Source organism: Pseudophryne corroboree, chromosome 3 (assembly GCF_028390025.1).
Source record: "Pseudophryne corroboree isolate aPseCor3 chromosome 3, aPseCor3.hap2, whole genome shotgun sequence".
Lineage (NCBI taxonomy): Eukaryota > Metazoa > Chordata > Amphibia > Anura > Myobatrachidae > Pseudophryne > Pseudophryne corroboree.
The window spans coordinates 509,253,788-509,272,924 of NC_086446.1; the positions used below are offsets into that span (position 1 = coordinate 509,253,788).

Genomic DNA, 19,137 nt, shown 5'->3' on the forward strand with positions numbered 1-19,137 from the left:
TTTTGTTTTTCTCCTTTCGCTTATATACCTAAGAAAAAAAGTTTTGCCTCCTTTACCCACTGACTGGGCCATTTTCTCCTCAGCTTGTGCCTTTGCACATCTGATTACCTTCTTATGGGCCCTACACACATGCCGATATCACTGCACGATATGAACGATCTCGTTCATTAATGAACGAGATAACGTTCATATCGTGCAGTGTGGAGGCACCAGCGATGAACGATGCGCGGCCCCGCGTCGTTCATCGCTGGTGCTATGTCGGCTGTGCATGCAGGCCAATATGGACGAGATAGTCCATATTTTCCTGCAAGTCTACGGAGCCGGGTGACGGAGGGAGTGAAGAAACTTCACTCCCCCCGTCACTGCCCCGCCGCCGCCGGGTCGCCCGTCGCCCGTATCGGCGGTCGGGCAGCTCGGCTGCACATTGCCAAGTGTGTAGGGCCTATTAGTCTCCTTCTGTCTAACAAGATATATCTCTTTGTCTTCATTATTTTGTGTCTGCTTATATTTCCTAAAAGCCATCTTTTTTGCTATCACAATATTTGCTACTTCTTTTGCAAACCACACTGGCTTCCTTTTCCTTGTGTTTTTCCTAACACTTTTGATACAAAGGTCTGTTGCCTTTAATATTGCATATTTTAATGTTTCCCACCTTTCCTGCACGGCTTCCAAGTTCGTCCACTCTGCCAAAGAATCGCTTACACATTTTCCCATCACTACAAAATCAGCCTTCCTAAAATCCAACACCTTTGTTTTTGTATGGGATGAGTCAGTCTCTGTCTTTATGCTGAACCATACTGCTTGATGATCACTGGATCCCAGGTTTTCATCCACTTTTACGTCCGATATTCTGTCTCCATTTGTAAGTATTAAGTCTAATATTGCGTCTTTCCGAGTGGGCTCCCTTACCAATTGGTGGAGGGATGCTCCCTGAAGGGAATTTAAAATGTCCCTACTTCTAGTGGAACTAGCAACAGACATCTCCCAGTTTACATCAGGAAGATTAAAGTCTCCCCTGATTATTACCTCTCCTTTAAATGTCATTTTAGTTATGTCCTGCAATAGGTTCTTGTCAAGTTCCTCTTCCTGACCTGGTGGCCTGTATATCACGCCAATACGAATAATCGACTTTTCCCGTTTCCATGGTCACCCAAAGGGCCTCCGTTTTTTCTTCAATACTTTATATTAATGTAGTATTTAGTGATTTGCGCAAGAGTGCTCACATTTTTATTAAATGAGATGTTTGATCTGATTCTAAATTTCAAATTTAGTTTTGCATTGTTCTGCTGTAAACAGCCATAAGTAATTACTGTCTTCTTGTATTTGTGATATCCTTGTACAAGTAAATATTTGTTATATACGTGCTCGTTAAGAAGGGCCCATTCACCTGCTTCATGTAAAATCCATTTCTTTATGTGAAATAAATTTTACTTGTTCCAGTTGGAGAGTTTTTTTTTTGGGGGGGGTAAGCATAAACCTTAAAAAGAACCACTGGAAATTGATGGAGATTAAAATGCTTCAATGTTCTGAATTACATTTGAAAAAGCAGTGCAATACTGCCTAAGTTATCAAGTAAATCTGGTTCCACTCGCATTGAGATGGAAACTTAAAAACCCTGAAAGTGTCCTGACCCTTTTCTCATGGGGTTGGGTACGAGATCCCGGCGGTCAGAATACTGACGCCGGGATTTCGACCGCCAGAATGCTGGCGGGGGGCGAGCGCAACAAAGCCCCTTGCGGGCTCGCTGCGCTCGAGTGTCATGACACACCCAGGTGTGGGAATAGCTGTCATTGCGCTGCCGACATTCTGGCGGTCGGGATCCCAGCATCGGTATTCTGACCGCCGGGATCCTGATCAAACCCCTCTCATGCTACTGTGTATCCCAGTGTAGGGCCACAGTAGACTGTGCTTGACTTGGCAGGGACAAAGTGAGCCTATTTGGCTTTGCAGGTCTTCGCTGGGTGTAGGGTAACGCCATCCAAAGATAGTGTTGCCCAGTGATGAAATACTGAGTATGTGTGGATGGAGGTAAGTCCATGCTAACTAGTTGACAACTGGAAAAATATTTTCAGAAGTATAGAAACCCCCTTTTTCTGGTTCTAGCATTTTGTTTTTATATGTAACCCTGGAAATGTAGTGATGTAATATGTAAGTTATAGTTCCACATGCATTTGGAGTTTTGAGAGCCTCCACGCGGATCGGTCTTGGACAGGAGTGGATGTGTTCCTCACCCGTAACGGTTGAGCCTGGAAAACAAATGTCTGTCGTATCCAGCATCTGTTGTAATACGAGTGTGAATAGTGAAGGCAAGCCAAACTAGTGTTTGTTTGAGTTCAAGGCTGGTGGAGGGGTAAAGTGCAATGGTACATTGGTGATAATGAGATAAGGAAAAACCAGATGATGATAATGCTAACCCTAACCGTGACCTTGATACTTACCTTAGAGATGTCAGCTGTTGGTGTTCCGGCGCCGGTCTCCCGAGTGGTGGTATGATTTGCCGGCATCCCGTCCACAGGGATGCTAAACGCATCCTGAATCCATGCACTCATTGGGCCTGATCCTGCGTGCACGCAGATGTTAGTGCTGCCGCATCACACAATTTTTAACAAATTGCACATGTGTTCTAGCCAACATGCACAACATAGAGTGCACGCCTCACATTTTACCCCCAAACCACCTCCTGTCCCTCCATCCCTTTGTCATACATGAACCTCCACCCCTTTGTTGCATATGACCCCCAACCCTCTCTCCCACACCTTGTCCCCTTTAAACCTCACCCACCCCCCTAGCCACATAATACTCCCATTCCTCACTTTCCCTCCCTGATATACATAGCCTCAAACATTGCCATTTTTTGTGTGACATGACACCGAGGGTGTGTGGAGTATTTAGGCCTACTCCACTCTTTCCTGTCATCATGATTGCTCACAATCCTATCAGTGGGGCAGATGTATTAACCGGGAAAAGGGATAAAGAAGTGATAAACCTGTGATAAGTGCAAGGTAATAATTCACCAGGGGGGCATTTGGATTAACCTGGAGAAGGGATAAAGAAGTGATAAACCTGTGATTATGCACCAGGGGGCATATGGATTAACCTGGAGGAGGGATAAAGAAGTGATAAACCTGTGATTAGTGCAAGGTAATAACGCACCAGGGGGGCAAATGGATTAACCTGGAGAAGGGATACAGAAGTGATAAACCTGTGATTATGCACCAAGGTGCAGATGTATTAACCTGGAGAAGGGATAAAGAAGTGATAAACCTGTGATAAGTACAAGGGGATAACGCACCAGCCAATCATTCTGGATTTGAAAAATTACAGTTCAAAGCTGACTGGTTGGTGCGTTATCACAGTGCACTTATCACTGCTTTAGCACTTCTTTATCCCTTTCTCCTGGCTTAATACATCTTCCACCATGTTTCAAATTCTCCCATGCCGCTCGCCCCCCCCCCCCTTCCTTTCCCTTTACCCCTGCCCATTTGACCACCTGGTTTGTTTGATCAAGTAGGGAAAACTGCTGGACCAAGAACATGTGGGTCTGTAGCTGGGACTGCACCTGTTTATAATTTGCAATTCACATTCCACCAGATAGCTATTTTCTTTAAGCTCCTTCTAGATTTATAGTTCATAGTATATCATTATGGAATTGCAGGTTTTGATGCACTTGTAAATAAAGGCAGTATGCCTCATTATACTGGCCTGTCTCCAGCCATTGACAGTACTAGGCATAAGAAAACAATGCTCTTCCCTCCGTGTTTAATCTGAATAATGCAGGGTTTTCCACTTTTACCCTTAAACAGTCTTTATTTATGTGGATAGTATTTCGTAGAGGACTCAAGTGTAAGGTAAATTGATGTTAATCCATATTTGCCTACTCTCCGAGAAGCTGCGGGAGGCTCCCGTTTTTTGGGGTAGCCCCCGCGCCCCCTGAAGAGTAGGCAGGTCTCCCGCATCCTGCTCGCACTCTAGTGATGCGGGCAGGATGGAGACATACTCTCCCGTATTCGCAGGTCCGTGGGGAGGGGAATGGGTTCAAATGACGCAAATCGTGTCATTTTAGCCCCTCCCCCTTCCCGCGGACCCGCGAATTGCAGCATTTTCCTGATGTGGGGACGGGGCTAGATGATGTCACAGCCCGGCCCCGCCCCCGAAGTCTCCTGCATCGTCTCCTCTCTGGCTTCTCCCGGAGAGGAGAATTAGAAAGTAGGTAAGCATGTGGTAATCTGTAACCTTTTGTGTGTCAGGGTACTTTTACAGGACTTCTGTCTATGCTGTACCTTCCTAGTTGTTGTTTCACTGGAGACTGGATGCACAATTCCAGTCTCTTTCCTGTTCCATCACTGGCTATAACATGGGCCCTCATTCCGAGTTGATCGCACGTAGAAACTTTTTGCTGCTCGTGCGATCAACTTGACGCCGCCTATGAGGGAGTGTATGTTAGCATAGCAGGGCTGCGATCGCTTGTGCAGCCCTGCTATGCTGAAAAGGTTTTGTGCAGAACAAGACTAGCACTGCAGTTACCTACCCTGTGCGATGGATCCAGCGATGAAGATCCCGGAATTGACGTCAGACAAACGCCTGGACACGCCTGCGTTCGGATCTCCACGCCCGGAAAATGGTGATTATCCGCCCCGGAACGCCTCCCCGCTGTCAATCTTCTTGCGATCGCGCTAGCATTCACTTTCTCCTCTCTTCTGGTCGTTGCCCGGCGACGGCTATCGCTGGGCAACGACACGTGTCTGCGCATTGCGGACGCCGTGCACGTGCAGGTCCGACCTGTTCGCACCGCAGCGAAGAACCGCTGCGTGCGAACGGGTTGGAATGACCCCATGGTCTGCTGTGCTCCCAACATAGAGCTTGTTCTTATGAAACTTCACTGATGCTGTCCATCGCAGAAGAGAGCAGGAAGAGGTCTACACTGTAACTTTGAGCCTGATTCATGTTTGTAAGTAAAGCAAAAAGCAAGCAACTGGGAAAACCCATGTTGCAATGTAGGTGGGGCAGATGTAACGTGTAGAGATTTAGATTTGGGTGGGTCATATTTTTTATGTGCAGGGTAAATACTGACTGCATTTGCATGTAGCTTACAATTACTGAACACCTTTATTTTTGCACTGCAATTAAGATCTCAGTTTGAAAACACCTCACCCAAATCAAAATCTCTGCACATGTTACATCTGCAGTGCAACATGGTTTTGCCCAGTTGCTTGCTTTTCTTACAGACATGAATTAGGCCCTTTGTTCCTCCCATCAGTCCTAATGGTAAATTTACTAAAGCTTCGAAAAATGAAAATTGTTAATGTTGTGCATAGCATCCAGTCAGATTCTATTGTTTCTCTATTGCATCCTAGAAAACTATAGACAGAATCTTATTGGTTGCTATGGGCAACATCACCACTTTTCAATTTTAGTAGCTTTAGTAAATATACCCCTTTGAGTCTAATGAGTCTAGAGTTATTGGTAAATGTATCCACAGCAGCCGATTGCTGGGAATCAATCCATGAAATAAACACTGCAGAGATACAAAAAAAATATAAGATTCCCAACTTGAAATTTGGTATGGAAAGTCTCAAAACCTCAAGGAATAAACACAAAGGGGCTGATTCAATTGATGTCCCCGTTGGGCGTGCATGCCCTGTATGTGCGCCCATCAGTACTGGGTTTAGCCACGCAAAGCAGCTAAACCAATCTAAAGTACAGGTTTGTGCGCTCAACCTCCCATTTGAGTGCCAAAACCACTGTGTTTACACACATTTCAGCTTGCACCTCAGGAGGCTGCGAGCTGAAATGCGTCTCCCCGGCTGCATGCACGCACGAACGGAGCAACAATTGAATTGCTCTGTTGAGCAACATCTAGTGGCCGGGGGAGACAAAAAGTTGAATCGGCCCAAAAGTCTTAGACAAGTCCTTAAACCTACAGGTAGTCATGTGGCATATCAAATTAACGCTTGTCCTGTTTTGAGAAAACTGGGTTGTATCCCCCTTCCCCCTTCTCAAAAATATCTGAATCCTGGCCTGAGAAAATTACATTTTTGTATGCTCACACGTGCCAAAATGTTAACTTTTCAAAAAGGCTTTGTATGTTTATACAGCACTTGCCACGGGTTCACTACGGCTGGCCGGCGGTCGGGCTCCCGGCGACCAGCATCCCGGCGCCGGGAGCCCGACCGCCGGCTTACCGACAGCTTGGCGAGCGCAAATGAGCCCCTTGCGGGCTCGCTGCGCTCGCCACGCTACGGGCACGGTGGCGCGCTACGCGCGCCACACTATTTTATTCTCCCTCTATGGGGGTCGTGGACCCCCACGAGGGAAAATAATTGTCGGTATTCCGGCTGTCGGGCTCCCGGCGCCGGTATACTGAGCGCCGGGAGCCCGACCGCCGGCAAACAGAAGACCACCCCTTGCCACAGAAGCATGTATTTGCTTCCAAGTCCCAGAGTGCCACCCATTTTGGGAGTGATGAAGTATCTATTTAAGGTGGGCACCCTGGCAAGCTTATTGCAGTGCATAATATGAATGCCAACCCTAGTGTATTATATAAATGTTATTTGGTTGATATACAGTATGAAGACAACCTTTAGATGCTTTGTAAGATATCAAAATGCAATGTTTTCATTTTATCTCTTTTTTTACATTTAATTATCCTGTTGCTTGGCAGTGTGTATACTCACTGAGTCAGTAAACTTTTTTGTTTTGTTTTACAACCTCTATTTATCAGCACATGCTCAACTGTTTCCACAGATAAATATCACCGTGAGGTCCCTCATGAAAAGACTAAATGAGAATATTGGACAACTGAGGGAGTCCTTGCTGAGATCGGTCTCGACACGTCAGATGTATCCTTTGATAGCAGTTCACTTGTGGTCGGACATTTCCACCAGCGTGTCCTTTTAGATTACTGCAACTATTTTTTATTTATTTATTTTTAATAAAAGTACTTTTGGATACATTTTAAATACAGTATATGGTCTTGACCTAATTCAATCATCACAAAAAATTCTGAGTGGTTTTTAGAAAAATAAATTCACCAATTAAGTGGTTAAACAGTTTTCCTCTTTGGCTGCAGTGGTTTGGATGATTTCTATAAAGTGATTTTAACTACAGACATAATATGGGAAGATATGTAAGTGACACAAATTTAGTGCCATTTATTTATTTAAAAAAAATGCCGTAAGACAAAGGGGTCTATTTACGAAGCCTGGGATGGAGATAACATGGACGGAGATAAAGTACCAACCAGTCAGCTCATAGCTGCCATGTTACAGGCTGTGTTTGAAAAATGACAATTAGGAGCCGGATGGCTGGTACTTTATTTCCGTCCTCTTTATCTCTATCCATTCGTAAATAGACCCTAAAGTCCCTATTCATTTTTATAATGCTGTTTAATATTTAGATTTACCGGTTATTGCAGACAATATTAAACATAAACCAATAATGCTTTTAATGAAAGTGTCTAAGTAACATTAATCGGCAGTCCCATGGTAGAGATTATGATGTCATGGAATGTTGACTCAGTTGTCTCTTTGTGACACAGTGAATTCAAAGGAATAGCAAACATCCATAATCACCCATAATTTGCAAGCATCATATTGACTTAACTTGGAACCTGTATAGCACACAGCTGGAGGGAGATCGAAGACAGAACCTTGTAGATGAGCTCCTGACAAAAGAGCGTCAACTTGAAATATCTTTTAAAAGTGAAGGCACAGAACCAGATGTCATAAGGTGAGACTTATTTATTTCTGCCATTGTCACAGATCACAACAGAGTATTACAGGTTGATTCTCTCATATCCAAAAATCTAATATCCGAAATACTCTGAAAGCCAACATTTTTGGAGCATGACTGGAGCACCTTTGCTTTCTGATGGTTCAGTGTACACAAACTATTTCATGCACAAAATTATAAAAAATATTGTAGAACATATGTGAAAATCCCAGCTAAGGATTCAGACCTGATCTCTGTGCTGCTAATTTTGCTGTCCTGCGTTCAGAGAGTTGCCGCCCAAGAGGAGTATAAATTCGCCCGTGCATGTGTGTGATCGCATGTGTGCGATCGCATGTGTATGCCGTGCTAAAAATCCCTCAAGTCAGTAGACAGCTGCAAATCCATTCGCACCACATTCATTATCTAATGTTTTTACCACTATGTGCAGTCTGTGCGCAGCCCAGGACTTGCTCCTACAGTGTGATGAGAACAGGCTGATCGGGGCCGGAGCTGACGTCACACACCCTCCATGAAAACGTTTGGGAACCCCTGGACTTTTCCTGACATTCCCAGAAAGCGGTCAGTTACCACCCACAAATGGCCTCTTCCTGTCAATCATCTTGCGGATGGCTGTAAGAATTTAAATTTTCGCACCAGCTTGTCATGTTTGGCGATGCTTGTTGCGCATTGCGGTGCATACGCATGCGCAGTCTATCAATAATCGCCAGCTGTGCGAAAACGCACAGCAGCGATCAGGTCTAAATCAGGCCCTGAGTTCCTTGCTCTTCGACTGGGTCAAGTCATAACCTTGATTTGTCCTTCCAGATCAGACAAGTTTTATGCGGGGAAATCCACCACTGTTAATCTGCGGAGCTTGTTTTCCAGCTTCATCCTTCTCATGGGGATAAGGCCACGGTGTTTGTTATTTCTCTTGATGCTGCCAAAGCATTTGATTCAGTCGAGGGGCCCTTCCTCTGGGAATCATTGGTTTGGTGTTGGCCCTTGTTTCTCTTAGTTGGATTAAATTGTTATACTCTGCTTCCACTGCCCGAGTCAGTATAAATGGCTTTGTCTCAGCAGCTTTTACTTTGTCCTGGGGGACGAGACAGGGCTGTCCATTGTCACCCTTTCTCTTTGCCTGTGCCATAGAGCCATTCGTGTGTAAACTCACTCATTCTTCCATTAAAGGGCTTTGTTTAGGTGGTAGGGAGGACAGGGTCACTCTTTATGCCGATGACCTCCTTCTTTTTCTTGCGGAGTCCCAGTTCTCATTACTTTCTGTTTTACAAGTCATGGATCAGTTTGCCCCTTTCTCAGGCCTTTGTATTAGTTGGAGTAAGTCCCATATTCTTCCTCTGTGAGGGGACTGCCCCACAGCCCCTTCTCCCTCTGTACTTCTCCAGTGGGTTACTACCTTTAAATACTTGGGAATTTGGGTCTCCAATACACCATCTCACTATATAACTTTGAACATCTTCCTGCAACTGGATTATCTCAAGTCTAGATTACATGCCTGGCACAGGCATCCACTAACCTTAACTGGTAAGGTGAATCTTGTTAAAATGGTTATACATCCTAAATTGCTGTATATCCTTTGAAACTCCCAAGTTCTCCTTCCTGTACGTATATTCTGTCAAATTGACAGTTATATATCCTCTCTGATCTGGATGGACTGTCGCCCTCACATGAAACTGCGTACTCTTACAAGGCCCCGCACTTCTGGAGGCTTAGCCTTATCCAATTTTAAATTCTATTATTTGTCTCACAGTTGGCACATCTCCGGTAGTGGTTGCAGATTGGGGAGTCGGATGATTTGCCTTTGTTGCTGGTTGCGCAGTCTGGTCTGGGCCATCCTTACAGTTCCTATTTGCTTCTTATTTCCCAAGCCCTGCATGTGTGGCGCATAATTAGTAACCTGCTGCGCAACCCTGCTTTGAGTTTAGACCCTGATACTCCGTTATGGGGGATGGCCAAGTTGAGGTAGTTGCAGAACCCACAGATTGATTTGGCCTGGAATGCTGGGGAGCGGGGTCCATAGGGCAACTATATGAAAATGGCACTTTAATATCCCTCTCTCACTTAAGTTTGGAATCTGACCTACCTAGTAGTAATTTTTTCCGTTATTTGCAGCTACAACACACCCTGAAATCCCAGTTCCCTGATAGCGCATCTGCTCTGTTGGAGTCTCCCATTAAGAAATTTCTATGTACCCTGGGCCCTAAGCGACTGATTTCTTTCTCCTTTACCTATCTATTGGATTCCCTCCACCCTGACCCACTGACTGTGCTTTGGGATTGGTGGGAAGCAGATATAGGTTGTTTAAGTTATACTGATTGGTATTTGGCACTAGGTAGTCCTCGGGAGACCACAATGTCTGTCCGTTTCCAGCAGTTACAACTATTTATATTGCATCGAACATATCTTACTCCGACACGCTTATTTTGATTTGGAGGGAGTCATTCCAGTGTGCGCCCCAAATGCTCAGCAGGGGAGGGTACATTGGCATCTCCTTTGGTCCTTCCTACAGGTTTCTGATTTCTGGGATAAAGTAACCCAGGCTATTTCCTCCACAGGTGTGTCTCTCTCACCTATGAATCCAGCGGTTTGTCCTTTGGGTATCTGCAGTGACCACCAGCTCGATAAGTTTCTCAAATGTTATGTGCTTAATACCTTAGCCTTAGCAAAGGTATGCATTGCAAGAGTTTGGATGGCCCCTGATTACTTGTATCTTCTAACAGCAATTTGTTAGGTTTTTTTTAATGTTTTATCTTTATTATTTGTTCTTTTTCCTAAGTACTTAAACTTAATAAAAAATCCTTATTTAAAAAATATGTATTCTAGAAAATGACCTTCAGGCTACGTGCATGTAGTGTTTAGGCTTGGGTCCCATCCCCAAGATCTCTACATAGAAACATAGAATTTGATAGATATTACAAGAACCACTTGGCCCTTCTAGTCTGCCCTAAACACATGTACATGCTTACACACTAGGTTTAATTTTTTTTATTGGGACCCAATTAACTCAGTATATTTTCGGATTGTGGGAGGAAACCCATGCAAGCATGATGAGAATATACAAACTCCACACAGATAGGGCCATGGTGGGAATTGAACCCATGACCTCAGTGCTGTGAAGCAGTAATCCACACCATCTGTATCGCCCACTACATAAGTAACTGTTAAATGTGAGTGTGTGTGTATATGTATGTGTGTGTGTGTATGTGTATGTATATGTGTATATATATATATATATATATATATATATATATATATATATATATAAAATAAAATTTTCCCTACCTGCAGCCAGGTATTTTTGTGGAAAAACGGATGTGGCACTCCAAAGCTTTAGTGTATCCAAAAATGTATTAAAACATGGTGTTAGAAAACATCAGGTCAAAATTATACAAAAGTGCAAAAACGGGAGGTTACATGTCAACGACATTTCAAGGCTGTCCTGCCTTTTCATCAGGTTGGGTAACCATACTGCAAGCAAAGCAATCCAAATGTAAACTGAAAAATGTTTTCGGTTCACATCTGGATTGCTTTGTTTGCACTTTGGCACATTGAATAGAGGTAGACCCCATGTCTGCGTATATAGTGGTCTGACGCCATGTTTCCACTTGCAGGAAACGCAGGCCTTGAAAAAACGTCCATCACACGCCTTCTGAGCGATCGCAGCCATAGCGATCGGCTCTGAATTAGGCCCTAAGTTCTTTGTCCATCGGTGATATCATTGGTTCATTTGATTGGCAGATTTTCCATCACAGAGAATAGCTGTTTCCATGGCTATAATGAGTGTTGTATGACTTGTTGGCAGTCATTAGGTCGACATGAGTGCTGACAGGGTTGTACTATCGGCATGTAGACAGTGACCATGTCAACATTCATTATGTCTACCGTGACAACATGTCGACTTGAACTGTCCACAAACCGTCCATGGTGGTCTGGTGGTGTCTTACCCTCTTCCAGCGGCAGCACCGGCTCCAGTGTCGTCGACTTCCGGGTCACGTGAAGATCGGTATCTTGGTTAGTATTTCTCCCCCTATCCTTAACCATCCTCCTTCTACTGCCTAAGCCTAATCGCCTGCATCCTCAGAATGTTGACATCTCAGATGTTAACATTGTGAATCAGTCGACAGTATGGGAATGCTGACCTGGTGACTGTCGACAGTTTGACCATGTGAAGGTTCTGATGTCGACATGGTTACGGTCTGTCATTCAAATGGAAACTGGCTACGGTAGGCGGCGTGGTGCTCTGAGTATTACAGATTTTCGGAGCTTTGAATCTTTAGGGCTAGTTCAGGTGTAATTGGTATTACCACAAGTATTTCTGCTGCAGGGTACACTGGGCTCCACAAGGATAGACATTGGGGTGTAGAGTAGGATCTTGATCCGAGAAAGCAACAGGCTCAAAAGCTTTGACTGTTCCCAAGATGCATAGCGCCACCTCCTCTATAACCCCGCCTCCCTGCACAGGAGCTCAGTTTTGTAGTTGGTGCTGCAGATAGCAGGCACGTAACAGAAGGGCTGCTACTGGCAGCCCTAAGAAGAGCTTTTTTGTGAAGAAAAGTGAAGACTACAAGGGCTGCAGCAGAGTTAGATGTCAGGAGACATTCCCTGCTGCAGCTCCATCACTCCCCAGCGGCGCTGTACACTCCCGTGTCCTGGTTGCTGGGTACCTACAGCAGGAGGTTCCGGTTTTCTTCACCTTAGACATACACGGCTGGGACTCTCCAGGATCGCGTGGCCGCGCTTCGGGAGGTGGTAAGTGGGTCCCGTTCGTGGGACCCGCTCTTTATCGCGATCCGGCGCGGCCGATGGGAGGCGGGCCGCGCGCGCTGGCGTGGACACTGTGGTAGTACAGGCGACCCCACTAGGCCACCAGGTCACGGGCACAGGTTGGTTTCTCTCATAAACCATTTTATATTAAGCCCATAGTACCGGTGGTTATGTCCAGCAGGGGGATAGGGCTTAGACCTGTAGCCCCAGCCCCAGGGCGTCATTTACAGTAAATGTTCCCGCCCTGGAGCTACATATCTCTCTCTCTCTCCCTTACTCCCAGTCAGTGTTTGGGCGCCATTTCTCTCAGCTACACTGTTCCTGGGACTGCTTGGGCAAATCCTCCTGTGTAAAGCCGCCTGACAGTCAGCACTGTGCCTTTACAAGACACTTAAGTATTCTACATGTCGTTTAGACAGTGTTAGTTAAGAAAAAGTGCATTTGGTCAGGGTTATTTGGTACAAGTACCCTGTGATATACATCCAGTCTTTACTGTGCAGTGTTATATCTATTGATTTACATAGCTATATATAAGCTAGTCCAGTGCAGTATTATTGCTTGTCATAACATCTGCATTGTACAAACTGTGACTATATGTGTGTGCATTGGCCTGCTGGGTGACTTCCATTTCGTGTCTTTCACTCAGCTTGCTATCCCTATATTCTATAAACTGTGGGGGCTAGGTGTGTCAGGTTTATTATAATATAATATAGGATATTCACAGGATATACTTTCATTGTATTTTTCTCTGTGATTTTAGTCACCATAGCTCTCTCGAATCCCTGTTTGTGCTGACTACACTGCGCAGGGGTTTGGGTCAGGTATTGTGCTGCTGACAAATTGTACTGTGTTACCTTATACTGCAAGTTATAACATGTCTGCTTATGAGGGTAACGGTTCTGGGGCTGAACACACTGGGAGTGGTGCTGAAGCCACAGATACTTTTGAGCAAAATATAGCAGCTGAGGGCTCTGGTTCTGGGGGTTCCTTGCCCCCCAGTGGGACTGTGGCAGCGGGGGTCCAGAATGACCCGCCGTGGTCTACCTTCTCCACACTACTGAATACGCTAGTTACTAAACTAACCCCCCCTATGAGACCTCCTATGCCCGTCCAACCGTATGTTGTCCCCACGGTTAATCCACCGTGGGCAGATAACTTGTCTGCTCAGTTAAAGAAATTGAACCAGTCACTAACTACTAAAAAGTCTAACCCATGCTCTCCTAAGACCAAGGGATCTTCTAAGTGGGCCATTACTTCCTCACAATCCACGGCTGTCACTGACACCTCGTCTGATGAAGATGGCGTTTACACTGACCCCACAGATTCTGACACTGATAATACTGATGGGCATAGCAGTTCGCAAGTGGATGTTCCTGATCTATTGGAGGCTATAAAGTTGATTCTACAGATTACGGTTGATCCCAAGCCATCCGTTCCTCCTAAGAAACCAGATAGGTTCAAGCGTCAGAAGGTGGTTAAATAAGTTTTACCTCATTCTGATCACCTGGTTGATATATACGTCAGGAATCTTGGGAAAATCCAGGTAAGAAGTTCGTGCCTCACACGAAGATGCTTGCTCGCTATCCCCTCGCACCAGAGCTGTCTAAAAATTGGGAGACACCTCCTCCAGTGGACTCGCTGGTGGCAAGGATGGTGGTTTCCTCAGCTCTACCTGTCACTACCGTCACGTCTCTGAAAGAGCCTACAGATAAACGTGTGGAGGGTTGTCTGAAAGCGATTTACACCATCACAGGTGCTGCGCAAAGTACCACTATTGCAGCGACATGGGCTGCAGAAGCTATTGAAGCGTGCGCCCAAGAGTTGGAAGCTGAAATCTCTTCTGACCATGCTAGACAATGCTTGTCATATATTGTCACAGCTTCTCACTATATTAAAGAGGCGGCTTCTGATGCCGGTGTTCTGGCAGCCAAGGCTTCTACTACGTCAGTCCTGGCTCGCCGGATATTGTGGCTGAGATCCTGGTCTGTGGATCTGGATTCTAGAAAAACCATGGAGGTACTCCCTTTTAAGGTAAATATCCTGTTCGGAGAGGACTTAAATAAGATAGTGGCTGATTTGGCTACTGCCAAAACAGCCTGTCTGCCAAGTACTGCTCCTTCTGTGCCGAAGGCTAAAAGTACTTCCTTTCATCCCTTTCGTCCTTCAGGTAAAGCAAAAGGTCAGGCGTACCACAAACAGGCCCACACTTCCAAACCTGGTAAGCCAAAGCCCAAAAGAGCCTGGGCTGCCCGTCAGCCAGCTTCCTAGACCGATAAGCCTGCCGCATGACTGGGCAGGCCTCCCCCTGGGGGACCCCAGGGTGGGGGGCCGGCTTCTAGGGTATACCCAGGAATGGTTGAAGACCACTTCAGATGCCTGGGTACGGGAAGTCGTCACTCGAGGTTACGCCATAGCCTTCAAAAACCGTCCCCCTCATCGATTTTGCCTGACAGACGTCCCTTCGGTCCAGACAAAGGCAAAGACTCTTCATTCGGTGGTACAGACCCTCCTGGACACAGGAGTGGTAGTACAGGGGTACTATTCTCCGCTGTTTCTAGTCCAGAAACCGAATGGGTCCTCCCGGCCCGTTCTCAACCTCAAGCTATTGAACATGTTTGTGAGAATCTCCAAGTTCCGTATGGAAACCCTTCGCTCTATTGTTCTGGCCTTGGAACCTGGGGATTATATGGTCTCCCTGGATATACAGGATGCTTGCCTGCATATTCCTATAGCAGTGTCGCATCAGCAATACCTGAGGTTTGCGGTTGGCAACCTCCATTACCAGTTTCGGGTGTTACCTTTTGGTTTAACCACGGCTCCGCGAGTCTTCACCAAAATTATGGCTGTCAGGATCCTACCGTATCTGGATGACTTGTTGATCCTGGCAAAGTCCCCAGAACTACGTCACCTAGATCTGACTGTCCGGTTTCTACAAGCCCACGGGTGGCTCATCAACTGGAAGAAATCCTCCCTGGTTCCTGCTCAGAGCATGGTGCACCTGGGAGTGCTATTGGACACTCACAACCAGTGGTTGTTCTTGTCTCAGAAGAAAGTCCTGAAGCTTCTGGACAGGATTCGTTGCTTCCTCTCTCGTCCGCAAGTGTCCATACATTCGGCGATGCAGGTGCTGGGCCTCATGGTGTCAGCATTCGACATGGTGGAGTATGCTCAATTCCATTCTCGCCCTCTCCAGAGGCTGATTCTGGCCAAGTGGGACGGCCTGCCTCACCGGATCAGGTCTCACATGATCTCATTGACTCCAGAGGTCCGTCTGTCGCTGTACTGGTGGCTCCAGGAACAACGATTGTGCAGGGGACATCCCTTCTGGATACCCGACTGGGTCCTGTTGATGATGGATGCCAGCCTAAGGGGTTGGGGCACGGTGTTGGAGCAACACTCCCTTCAGGGTCGGTGGACCAAAGAGGAGCCTCTCCTCCCGATCAACATTCTGGAATTGCGGGCGGTCTTCAACTCATTGAACCTGGCCCAACATTTAATACAGAACCGTCCTGTTCAAGTACAGTTGGACAACGCCACCACAGTGGCTTACATAAATCATCAAGGCGGCACTCGAAGCCGCTTGGCAATGAAGGAAGTCTTACGGATTCTTCAATGGGCGGAACACCATCTACCGGCCATATCTGCAATATTCATTCCAGGAGCCCTGAATTGGGAAGCGGACTTTCTCAGTCGTCAGGACGTACATGCCAGAGAGCGTTGCCTCCATCCAGAAGTGTTTCAACTCCTAGTGTAAAGGTGGGGCCTTCCAGACGTAGACCTGATGGCATCTCGACACAATCACAAGGTTCCGGTTTTCGGAGCAAGGACAAGGGATCCTCAAGCATATTCGTGGATGCGCTGGCGGTGCCATGGAAGTTTTGGCTGCCGTACGTGTTCCCTCCGGTGTCACTCCTGCCCAGGGTAATTCGGAAGTTCAAGCAGGAAGGAGGAACCCTGCTTCTCATAGCTCCAGCGTGGCCCAGATGGCACTGGTTCTCAGACCTTCAGGGCCTCTCGTCAGAGCGTCCAATTCTACTTCCACAATGCCCAGACCTCCTCGTTCAGGGCCCCTGTGTCTACCAGGACCTGACCCGGCGGTCTTTGACGGCGTGGCTCTTGAAGCTTCCGTCTTGAGGGCTAAATGGTTTTCTGAGGCGGTCATTCAAACTATGTTGTGGGCCCGGAAACCGGCTTCTGCTCGTATTTACCATAGGGTCTGGCATTCTTACTTTGGTGCGCATCTAACAATTATGACGCTTCCAAGTTTAGTGCAGCCAAGCTTTTGGCTTTTCTTCAGCAGGGCCTAGACTTAGGCCTGCGTCTGGCCTCCCTCAAGGTTCATATTTCTGCCTTGTCGGTGTGGTTTCAGAGAAAATTTGCGGCCTTACCTGATGTTCATACCTTTACTCAGGGTGTGTTGCTTATCCAACCTCCCTATGTCCCGCCTGTGGCTCCTTGGGACTTGTCGGTGGTTTTGGAGGCATTACAAGAGTCTCCGTTTGAACCTCTTGGTTCGGCTGATCTTAAGTGGCTTTCCCTTAAAGTGGTGTTTCTGCTGTCTATTGCCTCTGCTAGAAGAGTGTAGGATTTGGGTGCCTTGTCTTGTAGTTCCCCATATCTAGTATTTCACCGTGACCGGGCGGTTCTTAGGACCCGTCCAGGTTATTTACCTAAGGTGGTGTCTTCTTTCCACCTTAACCAGGAGATTGTGGTTCCGGCCTTTAATTCTCCTGAGTTGTCTTCCAAAGAGCGGTCTTTGGATGTGGTACGGGCTCTCCGTATCTATGTGAAGAGAACTGCTCCTATTAGGAAATCTGATTCTCTCGTTCTGTTTGGTTTTCACAAACGTGGCTGCCCTGCTCACAAGCAGACTTTGGCCAGATGGATTAGAATGGTGATTGCACATGCTTATGTGAAGGCTGGTCTGTCCGCTCCTGCTCACATTACGGCCCATTCTACTCGGCCTGTTGGACCTTCTTGGGCGGCCCGCCGTGGTGCGACCCTTGAACAATTGTGCAAGGCGGCTACGTGGTCCTCAGTGAACACGTTCATAAGGTTCTATGCCTTTGATACTGCCGCTTCCCAGGATGCTTCCTTTGGACGCCGGGTTCTTGTGCCCGCTACAGTGCGTCCCTTCCCATGGGGAACTGCTTTAGGACATCCCCAATGTCTATCCTTGTGGAGCCCAATGTACCCCGCCGCAGAAAACATGATTTATGGTAAGAGCTTACCTTTGTTAAATCTTTTTCTGTGAGGTACACTGGGCTCCACAAGGCGCCCACCCTGACACACTTAGCTTCTTTGGGTTGGTATGGCATTAGCCGCTGACACTTCTCCTGTCGTGAGAGTGTGGTGTATGTGGCTACTAACTGTTGTCGTCTCTTTTCCTGCTACTTCATTGGGCTGGTTAACTAAAAACTGAGCTACTGTGCAGGGAGGCAGGGTTATAGAGGAGGCGGCGCTATGCATCTTGGGAACAGTTAAAGCTTTTGAGCCTGTTGGTGCCTCGGATCAAGATCCTACTCTGCACCCCAATGTCTATCCTTGTGGAGCCCAGTGTACCTCGCAGAAAGAGTTTTAACAACGGTAAGTTCTTACCATAAATCTCGTGGTTTTTTTTTAGCATGTAATGCAAATAAATGATTTGCAGCCTTTTGTTGACAGAACCATTGTTGAGCTTATGCAGCTTGTACTGTAGAGTCACAGCACAGATTAATAAAGTTGTGATAGAATGTTCACAGAAAATAAATAAAACAAAACTTTGTTTCTCTTACATTATGCTTGATGTTTGCTGCATGCCAGTATTATTACCCCACTAGTTAAAAGCCCGTCAAAATGACTGACACAAGGGCCGGATTGTAGAGGGGAGAGGGGATGGAGTTTCTACTCACACAGGAGCTGACAGATTTCTGGAACTCCTGCTGCTGGGAGCTGGGGCTCTGTCATGCCGAGCAGGTGTGTGTAGTTGTGTGCCACCGGCGCACCGTAGAGGTGTGGAATAGCGTTAGCCTTTTGTTTGTGTGTGTGTGTGTGTGTGTGTATATAGATACACCAGTGCTGGCATGTGTAAGATCACCAGTCCCCGCACAGCTCCTGGCCAATCTGGGGGTTGAGGAGGCCAGTAGCCACCAGCAGCTGGCCGGAGGGGTCTGGGCATGGCCTGTGCTGGGTGTGGTAGGGGCGAACACAGGACCCTCGCACCCCTGCATGCACGCAGTATATATAAAACAGCTGAGCCGGTTATCTGCCTCCTCCTTACCTGCATCATCTACAGCCCCAGCATCAACCCCTCCTTCTCCCAGTCTCTGCACTGCTCGCTGCATGCAGGGTATCACCCCTTCCTGCCAGACCGATTCACCTTCTCCCTACACTGGTAAGTGGCCCCACGTGTCCCCGGTGCCACCGCTCTGAGTTCTGTGGGACCTGCAGGACCGCCTGGTGGTTCCTGCCTCTGTTTCCTGGTTACTGCTGCTACTTGTTGCTGAGTCCCAGGTTGTCAAGTAACCTGGGGTTGCAGCATAGTATATGGAGGATGCTGTGCAGAGTATGCAGTATATGTTGGGAGTATTATATGTAGGAGTCAGATGCCCTGTATATAGGGGGTACTATATGGAGGGGTATGGGTGCGCAGTGTGTATATAGGGG

At 46.8% G+C, this 19,137-nt stretch overlaps 1 protein-coding gene across 2 annotated transcripts in view; it reads left to right on the forward strand.

Annotated features, from left to right (window-relative positions):
- The window catches only part of STX8 (syntaxin 8), a 415,577-nt gene that overhangs the window by 32,782 nt on the left and 363,658 nt on the right, over positions 1–19,137 (forward strand). For both annotated transcript variants that reach the window (XR_010243916.1, XM_063961043.1), the window contains exons 3-4: positions 6,745–6,839; positions 7,618–7,728. Coding sequence is in view for 1 of the 2 variants with exons in the window: in XM_063961043.1 (XP_063817113.1) it covers positions 6,745–6,839; positions 7,618–7,728 (206 nt within the window). In the remaining variant the exon portion in view is untranslated. The remainder of the gene's footprint in view (positions 1–6,744; positions 6,840–7,617; positions 7,729–19,137) is intronic.